We start from the raw sequence: 18,422 nt of genomic DNA, 5'->3' as shown, positions 1-18,422 counted from the left end.
TAGATCTTCGCCTGAGTTGTATGGTCCTGAAAATTCTGGTAGAGCTCCTAGGCATATAAAATTTGCTTTCAAGAATCCTGTTCGTTGCCGCATAATATGGGTATTACTGCGTCTTCCTCGGCTTGGATCTAGCTCAGTTAGTTTGGACAAAAACATTAATCTCTTGTCTTTGGATGAGAACCCTTTTGCTCCGATCCCTCGCCGTGCCTCTTTTGGAGCAACCATTGAGAATGACCCATGTCTTCATGCAAAACGCATCTTGGTCACTGGAAACATCGTGAGTAACAAAACGCTTGCATCATTACAAAGTGTTGAGAGCATGAGTGTAAGAAACTGGCTGGACAGAGCCCCACGTCTGAATAGATTCCTGGTTAGTACCTTAGAGAACTACTTATTCTTTCACATTTTTCTATAGCTTTTCCATTATCGTGACTAATATTTCTTTTCTTACGTCTTACAGATACCACTAGAGGTTGAGAGACCAATGGAGAATGATCTAGTCTTGGAACTTTATCTGCAACCTGGTTCACCTTTAGCAGCTGGATTCCGTTTAGATGCTTTTAACGCCATAAAGCCTCGTGTGACCCACTCGCCTTCTTCAGATGTTGACATTTGGGACCCGGCAAATATCATAATGGAAGACAGACAAGTGTCTCCAGCCGTCTTGTATATACAAGTATCTGTTCTTCAGGTATCTATCTCTCCTCGTTTTACTATTCTCAGAAACCAAAATCTTCTAAGAACTTTTTCATGTTGATCTGAAAAATGTTTCAACAGGAACAATACAAAATGGTGACAATCGCGGAATATAGATTGCCTGAGGCAAGAGTTGGAACACAGATGTATTTCGATTTCCCTAAACAGACTCAAGCAAGCAGAGTTTCGTTTAAGCTGCTTGGAGATGTAGCAGCTTTTTCAGATGATCCCGCAGAGGCTGATGACTTGAGCGGCCGGGCATCTCCATTTGCTGCAGGACTGTCGTTAGCAAACAGGATTAAGCTATATTACTATGCGGATCCTTATGAAGTAGGCAAATGGGCTAGCCTTTCAGCTGTCTGATGGTAAAGAAGAGAAAAATTCGAATACCTCATTTGTCAATTTTGGAATTTTAGTTAACTTTATTTATTTATGTAACATTATTATATTCCCTTCGAGAAAAATAATTTCTTTTGTTGACCAAAATGAAAAGTTACTGGTTTGGATGAACCTAATCTGTCAGAACGTGAAAACCCTCTCATTTTCTTCTAAACGATGGCTTTGACAAACAAAAAGATAATAAAGAAATTAAAAAATCACAAGTGATTGTTGACAGTTTTCACTAACTTAGTCGGACCATCATCATCGCACCATTCACCATCTCATGTTGATTTTGACTTCTCCTTTCTCTTCTTCCACAACACATAATCTTTTCATTCTTCCCCCTTATTTTGCCATACAAAGGTTCGATTCTCTGTCTCTGTTAAACAACCAAAGTAAGAGAACGACAAGTCAAGTAATTCTCTTTTAGATTTGATATTGATTGATCAGTATTACTGATTACTATTGATAAAAGACAAACCTGATTGGCTTTGGGAATTGTTTTCATGTTTTCGAGAACCTAGATGGCTAGAACTTTGCAAACTTAGCAATTCTAGCAAGGGCAGTTCTCAAACTTCCTATGCCTGCTCCTGACCTTGAGCTCACCATCATCTGCAATAATCAAACGTTAACCATTTGCTTCTTAGGTCTCATCCTTTTCTGCAGCCATACATAAGTAAAGAACAAACTAGGACAATCATACTCATACATACCAGAGGCTGGACAATTGATCTGTTTGCTTTCAACTTCTGCATTTTTTAAGAAAATAAATTGTTGATATTAGTAAGAACATGACCAATATTATTTTACTTTTGCCTTCACTATATTCACTTAGAGTATAATGACTAAGACCTCTTCGATTTGCATTGCCCGACGTGCCACATCCATTGGAAACACCACATCCGTCTTGGTTAAGACTATCTGATACTTTGTATTCGATCTGCAATTCAGTTTTTGGCTGTAAGGACACTTAAACTACATGGCATAAGCAAAAATATTAAGAGTAGCAACAATGATTATACCTCTCCATCAGATTAATAAGTTCCTGGTCTCTTGGCTTCATACCCCATTTGGTGTCAACAAGGAGGCACACCCGTTTAAGACCAATTCTTGTTGAAACATATTCCTTTACCTGCATTGGTCAATATTAAACAGATGGGGATCATTGACCTGTTTAGTAATACACAAAATTGAGCAAAGCAAAAGAGACGTAATAAATCTTCTAGCCATGGGCAGATGCTCACAAGATCTTCCCATGCTTCCTTAACTTCATCTTTTGCAAACGCAAAGCCGTAGCCTGGTAAATCAACAAGGCGAACCTTGGAACCAAGATCGAAGAAATTGATGGTCTGCACTTAAAACAGAACTTTTGTTATTACAGAAAAATGTAAGCCATACAAGCAAGTAATTCTTTCTCAGACAGGGGGGGGAATAATACCTGGGTCAGTCCTGGTTTGTCAGATGTTCTTACAACACCCCACTGTCTGGTAAGAGCATTTAGCAGAGACGATTTGCCAACATTTGACCTTCCTGATTAGAGTTGAGACACCAGACAACCCCAATTTTTTAATTTAAGTTCGTTGTAATTAAAGTAGTTTAACATATGCATACTCTGAAACTCAAAAAGAGGTGAGGAAATAAAGATTCAGGTGGGAACAACAATTTGAATGCAGTACCTGCAAATGCAATCTCAGGTACATCAGGCGGTGGAAATGACGATGAAACATTTGCAGCAGCAAAGAATTCCAACTTATTCCTAAATACCTGTAAAAAAACGGGGAGTTAATTGCAACATTAACTGAAAAGTCTAGCAAGGAAGGCTTATTATCTTTAGGTATTATTAGAGAAAGAGAATGAAGAAAGAGAACATACACTTTCTTCTATACGTTCTCTCTCAGTGCTGGTTGACTGAGGAATATTATCTAAAGGAGCAGGAAGCTCTGTGTTGTAGCCAGCCCTCTTTAGCTCAATTAAACGTCTACGCCCCAACAGCTGCCATGAAAATGTATGTTACCTACCACTCCCAGCCAGGTAATGAAAATGCGCAAGATACCATAAAGGATTGGAGATTACATTTTCTTCCACATAGGAAAGGATGGAATGACTAGGCTGAATTGCCCGAAACTGAGCATTTTTGGACATTTCTACACTTTTCACTGTGTCTTTCTTGTTCTTTACTCCATGGACATCTGAACAAATGAAAAGAGAAGCAGCAATTGGTTTGTATGTAGAGGGTTTAAGTAACAGTTGCATACTCTTTTTCTAGTGAAGAAGCACAAAGAAGTACTAACCATCAAGAAGGACATCATCATCAACTATTCTTTTATTTGAGGTATCATAGCGGTCTAATCGTATCCTCTTTCTCTTCCTTGGTTTATCCTCTTGACTATCTGAACCATCTCCCACGACGGTTCTCTTATCTGAAAGCGCTTGTTTCCTAGCCTTAAAAGCAGCCATCGGCACATCCGAGCTTTTCCTTGGTCTACCATCCAATTCATCTCTCTTTTTGTGGCTCTTTCGAGTAGCATCATCATCTCCCCTCGGTGACTTTGTTTTAAACACAGCATCGTTAACAGAGGTCGAAGCAGACCGTTGGTTTCTCTTTGGTGCAGCCCCCCACATCGTGCGTGGTGGGGTTTCGTTCACATGGTTATTTGGGTAGACCCTCTTCTTCTTCTTCAAATACGAAACCGTAGTCTTCCGAGAGTTAGTGGTGTCATCATCACTGCGTTGAGTAGTGGATCTACTCCTTCCTTTATAAGAAGAAGAATTGGAGCTAAGTGATGAAAGCTTCAGCCTTTTCTTGACCTTATGATCTAAAGACATTCTGTGAACAACAACTACTGTAGAGCTACCGACTTAAATCACCTGAACATAACTTGATGAGCTGAAGGAAGACGATGGAAGATAGACAAAACGCTCTAGGTTAATGGCGTTTAAGTGAAAAAGACTCTTGGGTTTGTTTGGGCTTAAAGAATATGACTAAATTGTATGGTCTGGCCCAACAGTTATTAGAGCCCAACGTTATACCTAAGAAAATAAAAGCCCTAGTTTTTTAATTTGTTTTTCACTTTCGGAATATACAACCTAGAAGCAGACCGTTAACATATGTGATTATTATTATGATACACATATACGGTACCTACTGTAAATAAATAATATTGACGATTGTATTCTAACTTCAAAGAAGTTAAAAACAAAACAAAAAATACGAGCAAGAAGTCACAAACCCCAAGGGAGAATCGGTTTGGCACTCGAACGAAACAAAAACACTAGAGATCTCTCCACATGAACCAAAGTGTTTTTCCAATGAGCTATTGATATCATCCCTAGAAAGGGAACAATCGAATCCCTTAACGAATAAGGTATTATGATTGTTCCCAAACGCTACCTTATGATTATCGAACTTGCAATCATATTCTTCCACCTTTTTCTTTGTCCTTCTCAAAAAGAGATATTATGTAGGTTTGTAAGACTGATTTAGCCATGGTTCTATATATCCACACACAATTTGTGGTCAGAGATTTTGATTTCTTTTTCTTTTCCTCTGGAAAATTAGTTTGTTATGTTTGTTTAATGTTGGAAGTATATTAATCACCGTATCACCGTATAATTTGTATTTCCTACGCAAAGATTTTAAAAAATTGTGGTTATTCCTTCAACAACATGTAACTTCTTCCTCTGTTCCTCAAGCACTCTCCTTTCTTTACATAAACTCTTCATTACTATAACTACAAACCTCCGTTTTACAATATCAGAACAGACGCTTCAAGGTTTCAAGCTCATTGATCAAGTACTTGTTAGCATCTAAATCATCTGCACTGTGAACAAATGAGAAACAGCTACAAACCCACTTGTCTTCCCAACCGGAACAGATCCAAGTCGATCCGAGTATTAATAAATTACGAACAAGATAATTTATCGACAAGAAAAAAGAATCTTGCGACACTTGGGAGGTAGGAAGGGACAAGACCACATTCTCCACGTTCACCTAATAGTTTCACTTGGTTGGTGATAAAAAAAAAAAAACTTTTTTATGTATATAATGTGTAGATTACTAAATAAACTAGAAATTTAAAACATTTAATCCTTCTAATAGTGTAATTAACAAAGTACGATATAGTAATAATATTTTGGTATCATGATCAAAGTTGAAAAGCTTGGTCTTAAAACGGACTGTATCTGAAAATTCAATCGACGTCGTTTTCAGAGAAATAAAAAAAGGATACGATCTTTCACGGCGATGATCATGATGGCTTCAAGGTTGAACCGTGAAGCGAAGCTCACATCTCAGCTCATCCTGTCTACACTTTTGGGAAAGCGAAGCTGCAACACATCCATGGCCGCCGCATCTTCCTCTGCTTTACTCCTGAATAATCCGTTGACTTATTCGTCTAGCCTCCGTCGTTTCAGATGCTCGCCAGGAATCTCTTCTCTCTCCTTCTCGTCCGATCGTGTAACTGCTTCCGATTTCTCTCTAGCGATGAAGAGACAGAGTCGGAGTTTTGCGGATGGCTCGGAACGAGATCCGTCTGTTGTGTGTGAGGCTGTTAAGCGCGAGACTGGAGCTGATGGACTCAACATTGCTGACAATGTGTCTCAGGTTAGATGGGTTTTTTCTTCGTGGAATTGAAATTGATGGAAATATTTAGAGAGAATAAAAAACGAAATTGGTGATCAAATTCACTAAATTTTGAAATAGGAATGTCGCTAAAAAGTGTGATTAATCCACTATAAATTTTGAAATTTGATTAGCTGAAATGTGGAATTTTTCACTATTTACTTGATTCAGCTTATTGGTAAAACTCCTATGGTGTACTTGAATAAAATAGCAAAGGGTTGTGTGGCCAATATTGCTGCCAAACTTGAGATCATGGAGCCATGTTGCAGTGTCAAGGATAGGTGTGTAGTCTAACTCTTTTGTTGTTTTTTTGTATGTATTTAGTTAGAACTTTCAAGTTAAGTCTCTTATGTTGTGACGAATTTCAGGATTGGGTACAGTATGGTTACTGATGCTGAGCAAAAAGGACTTATAGCACCTGGAAAGGTAGATTGATCTTTCTTTTGTAAAAACTCATAAAGATTGTACATTCTAGTGCGTTATTTTTGGTGGTGAACCCTACCTAATTGTGTCAGTTCTCTGACTTTATGTCCTTACTGCACTTATCTAGAGTGTTCTTGTGGAACCTACAAGTGGAAACACGGGTATTGGCCTAGCATTCATCGCTGCTTCAAAAGGCTATAGACTTATATTGACAATGCCAGCGTCCATGAGTATGGAAAGAAGGGTTCTTTTAAAGGCTTTTGGAGCTGAGCTTGTTTTAACAGATCCTGCCAAAGGCATGACTGGAGCGGTTCAAAAGGCTGAAGAAATCTTGAAAACCACTCCTGATGCCTACATGCTCCAACAGTTTGACAACCCTGCGAACCCAAAGGTTTGTGGTGTCTGTTACTCCCATTCTCTTGTCATATTTGTAAACTGTTGTTTTATGTAACTGTTATAATATAATGCAGATTCATTACGAGACAACTGGTCCTGAGATCTGGGAAGATACAAACGGCAAGGTGGATATATTCGTTGCAGGAATTGGAACCGGTGGAACTATCACTGGTGTTGGTCGATTCTTAAAAGAGAAAAACCCCAAGTCACAGGTAAAAGCAGAAATACATTTGAAGGTGTTATTTATTAGACAGGAGTCAGGAGGGTATGTTCATTGAAGCAGTAAAATTTGTACGTATTTATCTAATGTTTACATGTACCAGGTCATTGGTGTAGAACCCACTGAAAGCGACATACTTTCTGGTGGCAAACCGGGTAAACCTTACTAAAATATACAATTAGTAATTTTGCTTTTGTGTTTTCAAACTATGATTTAATATTCACATTTTTTTTTCTTGTCTTTGAATACAGGACCTCACAAGATTCAAGGAATTGGAGCTGGATTTATACCTAAGAATTTGGATCAGGAAATTATGGATGAAGTCATAGCGGTATGGTTTATCTTGTTGGAATCTGTATGATTATTCAATTTATAACCTCACAAGACATCAAAAATTTTCTTGTCAATTTATTGCTTAAATGTTCCAATTCCTGAGACTTAAACTACTCTAATTAGGATGCTAATTACCATCTTCTTTATGCTTTTTACCAGATTTCAAGTGATGAAGCTATAGAATTCGCAAAGCAACTAGCTCTTAAGGAAGGGTTGATGGTTAGTTGTTTGTATTTTTTCTGGTTTTCCCACTAAGATGTTTTGATGTCGTGTTGCATGTGAAAGGTGGAAACTACACAAGTTTTATACGTGAAGTTTAATAATTTTTTCAGGTTGGTATATCATCTGGAGCTGCTGCTGCTGCTGCAATCAGGGTCGCGAAGAGACCTGAGAATGCTGGAAAACTCATAGCTGTAAGTAATTTATGTTTCATATATGAGTTATGTCTTGAAAACGCAGGAGTCTTTGTGCATCAAAGTCTCTAGATTTCCTTAGAAAAAAACATGTCAAGATGGATTTTTGGATTTAATAAGTGACTCAAGTCCGTGATCCCAATACTAAACCCAAAGAACCAACACTAAAGTCACTTAGCTAGTTATAGCTTTTCAAATGGTCTTTGTAAAACGATCATCTATGAAGCCAGCAAAGATTTTGATTATGTAATGAAATCTTCCCCTAAGATAGAATCTATGAATCCGGTTTTTCAGGTTGTTTTCCCAAGCTTCGGAGAGCGATATCTATCTACCCCTCTGTTCCAGTCGATTCGAGAAGAGGTCGAGAAAATGCAGCCTGAAGTATGAACGAAAGCAACTTGGTCAAGTTAGTTCTCTAAATCTCATCAACTGAGGGCTAAGCATTTTATTTTATCAAATAAAGGCATTAACTGAAAGTGGTTTGAGTTCTATTTTGGACATCCATCATTAGTCTATGTATTACTCAGCATTTCACTCGGAGAGTCCCCAACGATTGATTAGAAACAGTTGGACTAAATAAATTATCCCTATTTGTTTGTCTTATTAGCCAAAAAAAATGTAGACTTTGCTGTGTTATGTTCTACAGAACGATGGAATGTAATATCAAACTTTAGAGGATTTATATAAGTGTTACTATGATCAAACCATGACATATTAGTGATCTTTAACTTCACGTTTTTCTGTACCAATAGAATTTTTGTCCGAATCTACATAGAAAACAATACAAAAAAACCACAAAAATTTGTATGTCACTAAAACATGTCAAAAACTCTCTCTTTTTTTTTAATTACAAACTTATGGGGTCAATACGTTGGTGTTTGTTAAACTTGCAGCGTCTGTCCTTGTTTTGCTCCGTAATGTTCGACGAAACTTTCGTTGTAGATAAGATATACTAATAGAAGCGTTTTTGTTTAAGTATTGCATGTTATGCTTTTCACACTGTTTTTAGTACTAATTTAATTCTTAAAACGTTTATGGACAAGTTTGACAAACCCAAAAAAAAAGGTTTTATAAAGCATAGGTCATTTGTCTTTTTGCAACTTTGATCCACAACTTTTCTTATGCTTTTGACACACTGTTATTACACACTACCAACCAATCCCGACGTAACTGCTGTTGATCAACTAAAGATTAGAGAAAGCTTATTATATCATTAGTTGCTTTACGATATGATCTAGGCCATGTGCACAAAATAACAAATACTTATTGGTTTGTTTATTAATAAACGAGGAACATCACGAGAACGTTCGTTCACATTATGGTGACTTGTACAGTTTGACTTATTTCTTATTACTTCTTACTTAACTCTTATGATAAGTTGATAACTAATCACAGTAGATCATAATTATCCCATAAAGCAAAAAAACAAAAAACATGTGTGAACTCAAAGTCTTGCAAATAGTTCTTGTTCTGTTGCTTACTCTGTTTTCATCTGCTTACGGCAAATTTATCCTGGAAGGATCTGCAGTTTACGACCCAAACAGTTACATGATTTTAACAAACACCACGAAGCATTCCTACGGTCGAGCTATCAACAACAAATCCATTTCTTTCAAGAACCAGTCTTTCAACGTCAACTTCTTATTTGGGATCGTCTCTGAGCATAAGCAGCAAGCCTCACACGGTATGGCTTTCCTTTTCTCTCATACAAGAAGCCTTCCCGGAGCTTCATCCAATCAATACCTTGGACTCTTTAACGAAACAAACGACGGTAAAAGCTCGAATAACGTGATAGCTATCGAGTTAGATATACATAAAGACGAGGAGTTTGGAGATATTGATGATAACCATGTTGGGATTAACATTAATGGCTTGAGATCTGTTGTATCTGCTTCTGCTGGCTACTATGATGATAAAGATGGCAAGTTTAGAAACCTTTCTTTGATCAGTGGAAAGGTAATGCGGCTTTCTATGGTTTATAGTCACACCGATATGCAGCTCAATGTTTCTTTGTGCCCTGCTGAATTTATTGTTCCTCCCAAGAGGCCACTTTTGTCTTTAAACCGAGATCTCTCGCACTACTTTTCCAAGGAAACGTATCTTGGCTTCACGGCATCAACGGGATCCGATAGAGCACTTCATTATATGTTGATTGTGCAGCCCTTTACTGGAGCAGAGTATCCACCGATGGAGTTTGGCAAAGTCCCCACTCTTCCTCCATATCCCAAAAAAGCGTCTGACAGGATTAGGACTATTTTAGCGGTCTGCTTAACATTGGCCGTGTTCGCTGCGTTTATCACCTCGGGGATTGGTTCTGTCTTCTATCTGAGGCATAAGAAGGTTATAGAGGTTCTTGAGGAATGGGAGATTCAATATGGACCTCATAGGTTTGCTTATAAGGAGCTTTCCAATGCCACAAAGGGTTTCAAGGAGAAACAACTGCTTGGGAAAGGAGGTTTTGGTCAAGTCTATAGAGGAACGCTTCCAGGTTCTGATACTGAGATCGCTGTGAAGCGGACTTCTCACGATTCAAGACAAGGGATGAGCGAGTTTCTAGCCGAGATTACGACCATTGGTCGTCTCAGACATCCAAATCTAGTCAAGCTTTTGGGATACTGTAGGCATAAGGAGAATCTTTACTTGGTTTATGACTTTATGCCCAATGGAAGCCTTGACAAGTATATAAACCGTAATGAGAATCAAGAACGCCTCACTTGGGAACAACGTTTCAAGATCATCAAAGATGTTGCGTCTGCTCTACTCCACCTGCATCAAGAATGGGTACAAGTCATCATTCATCGAGATATCAAACCAGCTAATGTTCTAATCGACCAGGACATGAATGCGAGGCTTGGGGATTTCGGACTGGCGAAGCTGCATGATCAGGGATTTGATCCTCAGACATCTAGAGTAGCGGGAACATTTGGTTATATCGCACCAGAGTTCTTAAGAACAGGAAGAGCAACCACAAGCACTGATGTTTACGCTTTCGGGATGGTTATGCTTGAAGTAGTTTGTGGTAGAAGGCTGATTGAGAGACGTGCAGCAGAAAATGAAGAAGTTCTTGTGGATTGGATCTTAGAGCTTTGGGAAGATGGGAGGATTTTTGATGCGACAGAGGAAAGCATCCGTCAGGAACAAAACAAGGGAGAAATAGAGCTTGTTCTGAAGCTAGGCGTGTTGTGTTCGCATCAATCTGAAACAATAAGACCGGATATGAGTGCAATTATGCGGATCTTGAATGGCGTTGTGCAGCTTCCAGAAAATCTTTTTGATGTGGTAAGGGATGAGATACTGAAAGGACGCTCCGAGAAATCACTTGAAGTACTACTTGATATGAATTCATTTGCTACATTGACGTTTACAAATTCTTTCGTCTCCCATGGAAGATGAATGCATTAATGTAACAGAGGTGACATTCACTGAACATCTATCATCAATCTATTTAAAGCATTTGGGAAGTACATCCAGTGTTTTGGCCATATAATGTAACATAACAATAGTCAAGTAAAAATGCAAAATATATGATTGAGTAATTTGCTTTTTGTTATTAATAACGTATGCAGGGGCGGATCTACGTTGGGAGGAGGTAGGGCACGTGCCCACACTCAATTTTAACAATTTTTCAATTTGTTATTGTCCAATAGTTTCACTTAGCTTATTTGGAAAAAAGTGCCCCATATGTTGTCATAGATGGAGGGTTGGATCCCTCTTGTCCACTGAACGTATGTATATAAAAGTAATTTCCATGTTTTATTCTTCTTGGAACAACCCAAACACCTCCGTTTATCAATATCAATACTCTCAACATCTCTTAAGAAATCAATATTAGATCACAGATTTATCCTTCACCAGATAGAAAAAACAATGAGAGAGGAGTTAAGAGAGAGCGTTCTAATGTCGTAGAGTTATTGATTCTCGTTGATGATCTTTAAAGAATCAATACTGTCATCTCTACCAATCCCACTATATAATAAGATAATTAGTTACTATTAATCTAATAAAGGATTAGAAAAACGATTATTATATACTAATTGTTTACGATTTGATCTAGGCCATGTGCATTGGGCGTATTAATATACTAATACATAATGTTTGTTTATTAATAACGAGAAAGTTCGTTCACATTATTGTGTTCATACATACCTTCATAGCTTGATTGATGCTTCTTACTTCTTTCTTCAACTCTTATTGGAAATATCACAGTAAGACCATANGGCAAAAAAAAAAAAAAAAAAACATGTCTCCTAAACACAAAATCATACAACAAGTTCTTATTCTGTTGCTGACTTTGTCTTCATCTACGTACAACTCCCATGGCAAGTATATCCTGGAAGGATCTGCAGTATACAACTCAAACAGTTACATAATTCTAACAAACACCAGTAAGCATTCCCACGGTCAAGTTTTCGAAAACGAAACCCGTCCCTTCAAGAACAGGTCTTTCAACGTCAACTTCTTCTTCGCAATCGTTTCCGAGCATAAGCAGGAAGCTACACATGGTATGGCTTTCTTTTTGTCTCCTACGATAGGCCTTCCCGGAGCTTCTTACGAGCAGTACCTCGGACTATTCAACAAAACAAACAACGGTAACACTTCAAATCACGTGATAGCTTTCGAGTTAGATGTACATAAAGACGATGAGTTTGGAGATATTGATGATAATCATGTTGGGATTAACATTAATGGTTTGAGATCTGTTGTCTCTGCCTCTGCTGGTTACTATGATGATAAAGATGGCAAGTTTAGAAACCTTTCTTTGATCAGTGGAAAGGTGATGAGGCTTTCGATCGTTTATAGTCAACCAGATACGCAGCTCAATGTCACCTTATCCCCTGCTGAATTCATTGTTCCTCCCAAGAATCCACTTTTGTCTTTGAACATAGATCTCTCGCAGTATTTATTGGAGGGTGCGTATACTGGCTTCACGGCATCCACGGGATCCATTAGAACACTCCATTATATGTTAATTATGCATTCTGATGAAGGAGCACACTCTCCACCGTTTGAGTATGGCCGAGTCCCTATCATTCCTCCATTTCCAAAGGAAGCGTCTCATAGAACAAGGACCATTTTAGCGGTTTTCTTGACGTTGGCTGTGCTCGCTGCGTTCATCGCCTCGGGGATTGGTTCTGTCTTCTATCTGAGGCATAAGAAGGTTATAGAGGTTCTTGAGGAATGGGAGATTCAATGTGGACCTCATAGGTTTTCTTATAAGGAGCTTTTCAATGCCACAAAGGGTTTTAAGGAACTTCTCGGGAGAGGAGGGTTTGGTCAAGTCTATAAAGGAACACTTCCAGGTTCCGATGCAGAGATTGCTGTGAAGCGGACTTCTCATGATTCAAGACAAGGGATGAGTGAGTTTCTAGCCGAGATATCGACCATTGGTCGTCTCAGACATCCAAACCTAGTCAGGCTTTTGGGGTATTGTAAGCATAAAGAGAACCTCTACTTAGTTTATGACTTTATGCCTAACGGAAGCCTTGACAAGTATATCCGTAGCAACCCTAATGAGAATCAAGAACGGCTTACTTGGGAACAACGTTTCAAGATCATCAAAGATGTTGCGTCTGCTCTACTCCACCTGCATCAGGAATGGGTGCAAGTCATCATTCATAGAGATATCAAACCGGCTAATGTCCTAATCGACCAGGACATGAATGCTAGGCTTGGAGACTTTGGACTGGCAAAGCTGTATGATCAGGGATTTGATCCTAAGACATCTAGAATAGCGGGAACGTTGGGGTATATCGCACCAGAGTTTATAAGAACGGGAAGAGCAACTACAAGCACAGATGTTTACGCCTTTGGGTTGGTTATGCTTGAAGTCGTTTGTGGTAGAAGACTGATTGAACAACGTGCAGAGGAAAATGAAGAAGTTCTTGTGGATTGGATCTTAGAGCTTTGGGAAGATGGGAAACTTTTCGATGCAACAGAGGAAAGTATCCGTCAAGAACAAAACAGGAAAGAAATTGAGCTTGTTTTGAAACTCGGCGTGTTGTGTTCTCATCAAGCTGAAACGATTAGACCGGATATGAGTGTGGTTATGCGGATCTTGAATGGCGTCTTGCTGCTTCCGGATGATCTTCTTGATGTGGTAATAGAAGAGAAATTGAAGAAACGGCCTGAGACATCAGTGAAAGTACTACTTGATCTGAATTCATGTGCTACATTGGCGTTTACAAATTCTTTCGTCTCTCATGGAAGATGAAACCTGAAGGAAGAATCTTACACACACACACACAAAACAGAGTTTGAGCAAAAGAAAGAATCTCATTTATGTTAGAGATATGACATTGATTCTCATTTATGTCATAATATTTGATTGATCTGTTTTTAGAACATTCTGTAACTAGCTTTACCTAGAATCTCCTCCTCTCATCTTGTATAAATAAGGCTATGTACAATACTCATGAAAATATGAAAACACATTCTCTACCTCTTTACACACACAAAACAGAGTAAACAGAGTTTTCATGCATATTTATCTTCAATCTAGAGATGCAATAGGTTGCTCTGTTCGTCTGTTTTGATAAATCAAGAAATTAGGGTTTCTTCTTTCTCTTCAACCGCTCCGAACTCTCGAACATACATCAGTAAACTTTCGCAGAACAGATTCATCTCCAAGTTATACTTTAAGTTCTTCTATGTACAGTTTTTAGGGATTTACTTAAAGAGTTCTATCATGCTTTTTCTTTGTTGCTTATTTTACAAGTTATGTTGTTCTGGTTTGTATAATAAGAAATCCAATTTGCAGAGCAATGACATCGAAATGTAAGGTCTACTGCCTTGAAGTTGAAGGTTGGCAATAACAAAAACAAATTGGGATATTTTGGGCTTGAACAAATCACATTAGATAACTCTAGACAATTGCATTCTCTTGTCTCTTATTGGGACAGAATTAGATAGAGGCTAAAATCATTGTAGTCACTTAACTCATTATCTTTTTTCTTATTTTTTGTTTTTATTTTGGTGCATATGGAGATAAGTTAATGTGTTTCAACCAGAAAGATTCCCTTTTCTGTTTATAATAATATAATAATATACATATCTTCCTCACCAAACGTCCAAACCCCTCCCACCAAAGACTGCTAAGAGCATCATTACTGGAACAACCTGGTCACGTTTCTTTAATAAAAAGAAAAAATATTATTTTAATTATTTATATATATTTATTAATTTTTATTAATAATAGCCATTTAATAGCTGACACATGTCTATTTGAGAAAAGTAACGTTGCTTCCCTAGGTAACTTCAGTACTGTTTCTCTCCCTTGTTTCTTTTTTTTCATTATTATATATATATATTTTTAAAAAACCCTTTGAATTAGTACCCTTCAGTAAAGATGACCTAAGCAATAAAGGTGTTTTTTGAGTTATATATATCTTAAACATATAGCACAATGTGCAAACCATACATTAATTTTTGTTTTATTTAGTCTTCATTCAATAATTGGTTTGTAGATTCACCACTTAGAATGACTTGGTAAGATTCCGTATTGAGAGCTCTTATCTCTTTTCTTCGCCAAGCCTTCAAAACTATGACTGTTTTTGGTAAGATTCCGTATTTAGACTCGGTTCTTGTTTGCTTATGGATGCAGAGACGTTCGCTTTTGACAATAGCATTGGTCATAATGGCATTAAGGACAAAAAAGAAAGATTCCCTTTTCTGTTTATAATAATATACATATTGGCAACAACTGGTGCATGGTTTTCCCCATCTGACAGAGTGCATGGTTTTCTGATTCGGTACACTTTTCAGCTCACTATCTATACCATTTGGCGAGAGCGCAATTCAAGAAGACATGGGGAACAACCCACATCGGAAGCAGTGCTTATTGGATGGATTGATAGGCAGGTGCGGGCTCAACTGTTGGCTGTTTCGTCCTTGGGAGATTAACACTTTGCAACGGGTCTTCAGACCTGGTTTGCCACACGAAGCTAGTCAGATGGCTATCAAATTCTTTATTTTTTGATTGTTTAAATTCTTTCAAATTTCTTTTCTACTCTAGTTAAACCGAAAGCAGATGTAAACAACTATTTTTGTTTTAAATATAATTTAACATTCTATTCAAAAAAAAAAATTAATAATATACATATCTTCTTCACCAAACCCCTCCGACCAAAGACTGCTAAGCAATAAAGGTGTTTTTTGAGTTATATATCTAAACATATAGCACAATGCGCAAACCATACATTAATTTTTTGTTTTATTTAGTCTTCATTCAATAATTGGTTTGTAGATTCAACACTTAGAATGACTTGGTAAGATTCCGTATTGAGAGCTCTCATCTCTTTTCCTCGCCATTTTGTCTACGGCTATCAAAATTTCTTTAACGTCTCGAACAACATTTTGTCTACGGCTCGCAGAACAGATCTATAACGACCGAGAAATAATTTCCAACACCTTTTATATATAATTAGAGGCCATCAAAGTGGCGGCGACGCTTGACTATATAAACTAGGTTTCCACAATGAATTTGTTAAAGCGGGAAACAAATTCAATAAAGCTATCTCTCTAAAAAATAGATCTAAACCTTGAAATTAGAGATAAAGAAGAAGAACTCAAAAGAACTAGGGTTTTTTGTAAAGAGCGGAAGGAGAAGTCAATTATTGTATTCGATTCTGGATGGATTACAATGGAGAAGTCTCCCCTTATTTATACATGTCTCGAGATCACACAATATATTAATTTTTCTTATCGAACGAAGTGAGATATGGAAAACTGCCTTATTGTTTGAGTCGGCTACGCCGCACCGAAGTGGAGGTCGGTTTCTTCTTCTCCAAGACTTCGTCTCATCCGAACTGACTCTTGATAACCTAATTGATCCCCTAACCGGATTCCCGGTTAAATGTTCAATTAATGTTTCTGGTTTAGCTCGGTATGTCGGGGGTGCTGAATCCCGCACCAACAATTAGTCCCCCCCCAGTTCAATATATTCGAGATTTAATTCGAATATTTTGAACTACGGAAAGAGAATATCCGATCTATTCCATAAAGATTTAATTGATTCTACTCAGATCTCCGAATCATCTCACCACATATCGTCTGGACGACACGTGTCGTTTCCATCACATCCGCTAGCTCGGAATTTGAAGAGTCGCGTAGGTCATCATTACTTTTCGTAGGGTTGCCGCCCATTCGACTCTATAAATACGCTTCTGCTCTCGTCATTTCTCATTTTCCGCCAACAGCAACAGGTAACCTGCTCCGATCTCTCTTCCATTTTGTTATTTTTCTTCCACACTCTCCGAACTCAGGAAATGGCGAGCACATCGGAACCTGCCTCTTCACCGGAAACTGAAAGCGAGCAATTAATTCGTCGTACATCCAAACGAAGAACTCTCAATCCTGAACACTCCGCGCAGATCGGGGAGTCAAGTAGACCGGCTTCCGGAGTCCCGCCTCACCTGGTTCGCTGTTCAACGGGAGCCTCTTCTTCTCAGGCGAATCCAACCTTGCCATCGTCAGTTCGTCACGAGGCTGAGACCAACGAACTGACTTCGGACGAATTCGCGCTAGAAGAACATCGGTTCGCACTCTTGGGATTTTCAATCGAAGATATCGACCCCTTGTTTGACCATGAAGGACGGATTGGAGGCGAGAAGAGTTCGAGTTCGACCAAAACTGTGAACGATATGCTAAACTCGTGCGGTTTATTCAATAGCAACGTCACAATTTTAATTCCTCGAGAAGATCAACGCCCCTGGAGCCCCCCGGAAGGGTATGTATGCTTATACGAGGGTTATTTTACCGAGTGTCGCCTCATATTCCCAATCCCAGAGTTGGTTTCAATCTATGCCGAAAGATGAACGATAGCGATCTCGCAGTTCGTACCCGGAGCCATTTGTAACTTCATGGCTGCCTTGACCATAGCAGCCGAAGTCGGAGTCGACCTTAGAGTTCAAGCTTTCGAACAGCTATCAAGTTTCAAGCAATCGAAGAGTTCGAATCGCTGGGAAGTGAACATGAGACCGGCTCATAATTTCCTCCGCAGCAAACGAGTGAATAAATTCCCGAAGTATAGGAACCAATACTTCTTCGTCCGCGTTGACCAATATTCATTCGCTAACCCGTTGGGTTTTCACCGGAGAGTGTGGAATGAAAATCCTGGTAGATTTATATTTCTAGTATGTTAATTGACTTCGGGACCTCTGACCATTTTTAACTTTTTCGTGTCTCTGCCTCCAGATCTTCCGTTTTGTGCAACGCGCCTAGCTCCGAACTATATCCTCGTCAGAGACGCTCTGCTAGCCGGGAACAATCGTCAGTGGGATTCAATCACTCGTATCCGCGTCGAAACAGCAATGGGCAAAGCCAGGATAAATTTTCCAAGTTTTGCCAGTTCGCTAAGACGGTTTAAGCCAGTTCGCCATTTTGCATGGAAAGTTCCCAATTTTCCTGAGAGGTTTACCTCCCAAGGCTTGTATAAATCTAACCAGTGCTGCCCGCGGATCGTACATCCAAGAAAGCTTTTCAATCAAAAACAATGTCGAGCTCGGTTAGCAGCGTAGAATCCCCGTTGGTTGGCAACGATGTGCCAACGTTCTCGAATGCCGAAGCTATCGAAAGAGGGATGGCATACTTCCCGAACATCAGAGCTCCCTGGATGTTGATGTTCCGTGTTAAACCGGAGGAAAGACGCGAACTAATCGAATTTCTTCATGAGGTGGAAGATCGTCATGCGGAATATTCCAACCGTCTTGCCGCATCAGAATAAGCACAACGAGATCTGTTACTCAAACTCGAGATGCTGGAGTCTCACCCAAAAGATTGGATTGAGAATGGGTTTGACAAGATAGCTGACTTGCCGCCCTGCCTTGTTGCGTACTGCAATGAATGCCGAAGTGAATCAGATCGGAAGCCAATGCACATGGATCCTGCCTTAATTGGTGACTTCGTTCCAGGCAAAGTTAAGCCGTTTTACATTAACCGGCGG

General features: G+C 38.9%; 5 protein-coding genes across 5 annotated transcripts in view; 4 read left to right on the top strand and 1 right to left on the bottom strand.

The window, feature by feature from the left end:
• The window catches only part of LOC104749366 (probable phosphoinositide phosphatase SAC9), a gene marked incomplete in the record, with an annotated part of 11,593 nt that extends 10,387 nt beyond the window's left edge, over window positions 1–1,206 (top strand). Inside the window, 3 exon segments of the mRNA XM_019246166.1 lie at window positions 1–370; window positions 461–691; window positions 778–1,206. Coding sequence (XP_019101711.1) covers window positions 1–370; window positions 461–691; window positions 778–1,059 — 883 coding nt within the window.
• On the bottom strand, window positions 1,181–3,978 carry LOC104788230. Its single transcript, XM_010513950.2, has 11 exons — window positions 3,369–3,978; window positions 3,151–3,266; window positions 2,950–3,069; window positions 2,754–2,841; window positions 2,516–2,607; window positions 2,322–2,426; window positions 2,100–2,209; window positions 1,930–2,017; window positions 1,791–1,826; window positions 1,559–1,689; window positions 1,181–1,456 (listed from the first exon to the last, which is right to left on the bottom strand). The coding sequence occupies exons 1-10, from the start codon at window positions 3,901–3,903 to the stop codon at window positions 1,606–1,608; spliced, it is 1,374 nt and encodes a 457-aa protein (XP_010512252.1). The 5' UTR covers window positions 3,904–3,978; the 3' UTR covers window positions 1,181–1,456; window positions 1,559–1,605.
• On the top strand, window positions 5,214–8,187 carry LOC104788228 (cysteine synthase, mitochondrial). The gene is made up of 10 exons (XM_010513947.2): window positions 5,214–5,680; window positions 5,870–5,979; window positions 6,067–6,124; window positions 6,249–6,512; window positions 6,592–6,729; window positions 6,841–6,892; window positions 6,989–7,068; window positions 7,230–7,289; window positions 7,403–7,483; window positions 7,778–8,187. The coding sequence occupies exons 1-10, from the start codon at window positions 5,321–5,323 to the stop codon at window positions 7,868–7,870; spliced, it is 1,296 nt and encodes a 431-aa protein (XP_010512249.1). The 5' UTR covers window positions 5,214–5,320; the 3' UTR covers window positions 7,871–8,187.
• Window positions 8,271–11,019, top strand: LOC104788227 (putative L-type lectin-domain containing receptor kinase V.6). The gene has a single exon (XM_010513945.2). It carries the CDS (start codon window positions 8,918–8,920, stop codon window positions 10,874–10,876), a length of 1,959 nt encoding a protein of 652 aa, XP_010512247.1. The 5' UTR covers window positions 8,271–8,917; the 3' UTR covers window positions 10,877–11,019.
• Window positions 11,561–13,921, top strand: LOC104788225 (putative L-type lectin-domain containing receptor kinase V.6). Its single transcript, XM_010513944.1, has one exon. The coding sequence runs from the start codon at window positions 11,646–11,648 to the stop codon at window positions 13,692–13,694; it is 2,049 nt and encodes a 682-aa protein (XP_010512246.1). The 5' UTR covers window positions 11,561–11,645; the 3' UTR covers window positions 13,695–13,921.

The sequence above is a fragment of the Camelina sativa genome, chromosome 5, assembly GCF_000633955.1.
Source record: "Camelina sativa cultivar DH55 chromosome 5, Cs, whole genome shotgun sequence".
Classification (NCBI taxonomy): Eukaryota; Viridiplantae; Streptophyta; class Magnoliopsida; order Brassicales; family Brassicaceae; genus Camelina; species Camelina sativa.
Note: the sequence above shows the minus strand (reverse complement) of the source record. Positions and strands in the feature narration are given on the sequence as shown.

Excerpts from the sequence above, each read along its gene's own strand:
- LOC104788228 (XM_010513947.2), top strand. The coding sequence starts at position 5,321 with ATGATCATGATGGCTTCAAGGTTGAACCGTGAAGCGAAGCTCACATCT. Across the intron at positions 7,069-7,229 it reads TTATGGATGAAGTCATAGCG|ATTTCAAGTGATGAAGCTAT; the intron begins GTATGGTTTATC and ends GCTTTTTACCAG. Across the intron at positions 7,290-7,402 it reads CTCTTAAGGAAGGGTTGATG|GTTGGTATATCATCTGGAGC; the intron begins GTTAGTTGTTTG and ends TAATTTTTTCAG.
- LOC104788230 (XM_010513950.2), bottom strand. The coding sequence starts at position 3,903 with ATGTCTTTAGATCATAAGGTCAAGAAAAGGCTGAAGCTTTCATCACTT. Across the intron at positions 2,608-2,753 it reads ACCTGAGATTGCATTTGCAG|GAAGGTCAAATGTTGGCAAA; the intron begins GTACTGCATTCA and ends AACTCTAATCAG. Across the intron at positions 1,690-1,790 it reads GATCAATTGTCCAGCCTCTG|ATGATGGTGAGCTCAAGGTC; the intron begins GTATGTATGAGT and ends TGATTATTGCAG.
- LOC104788227 (XM_010513945.2), top strand. The coding sequence starts at position 8,918 with ATGTGTGAACTCAAAGTCTTGCAAATAGTTCTTGTTCTGTTGCTTACT.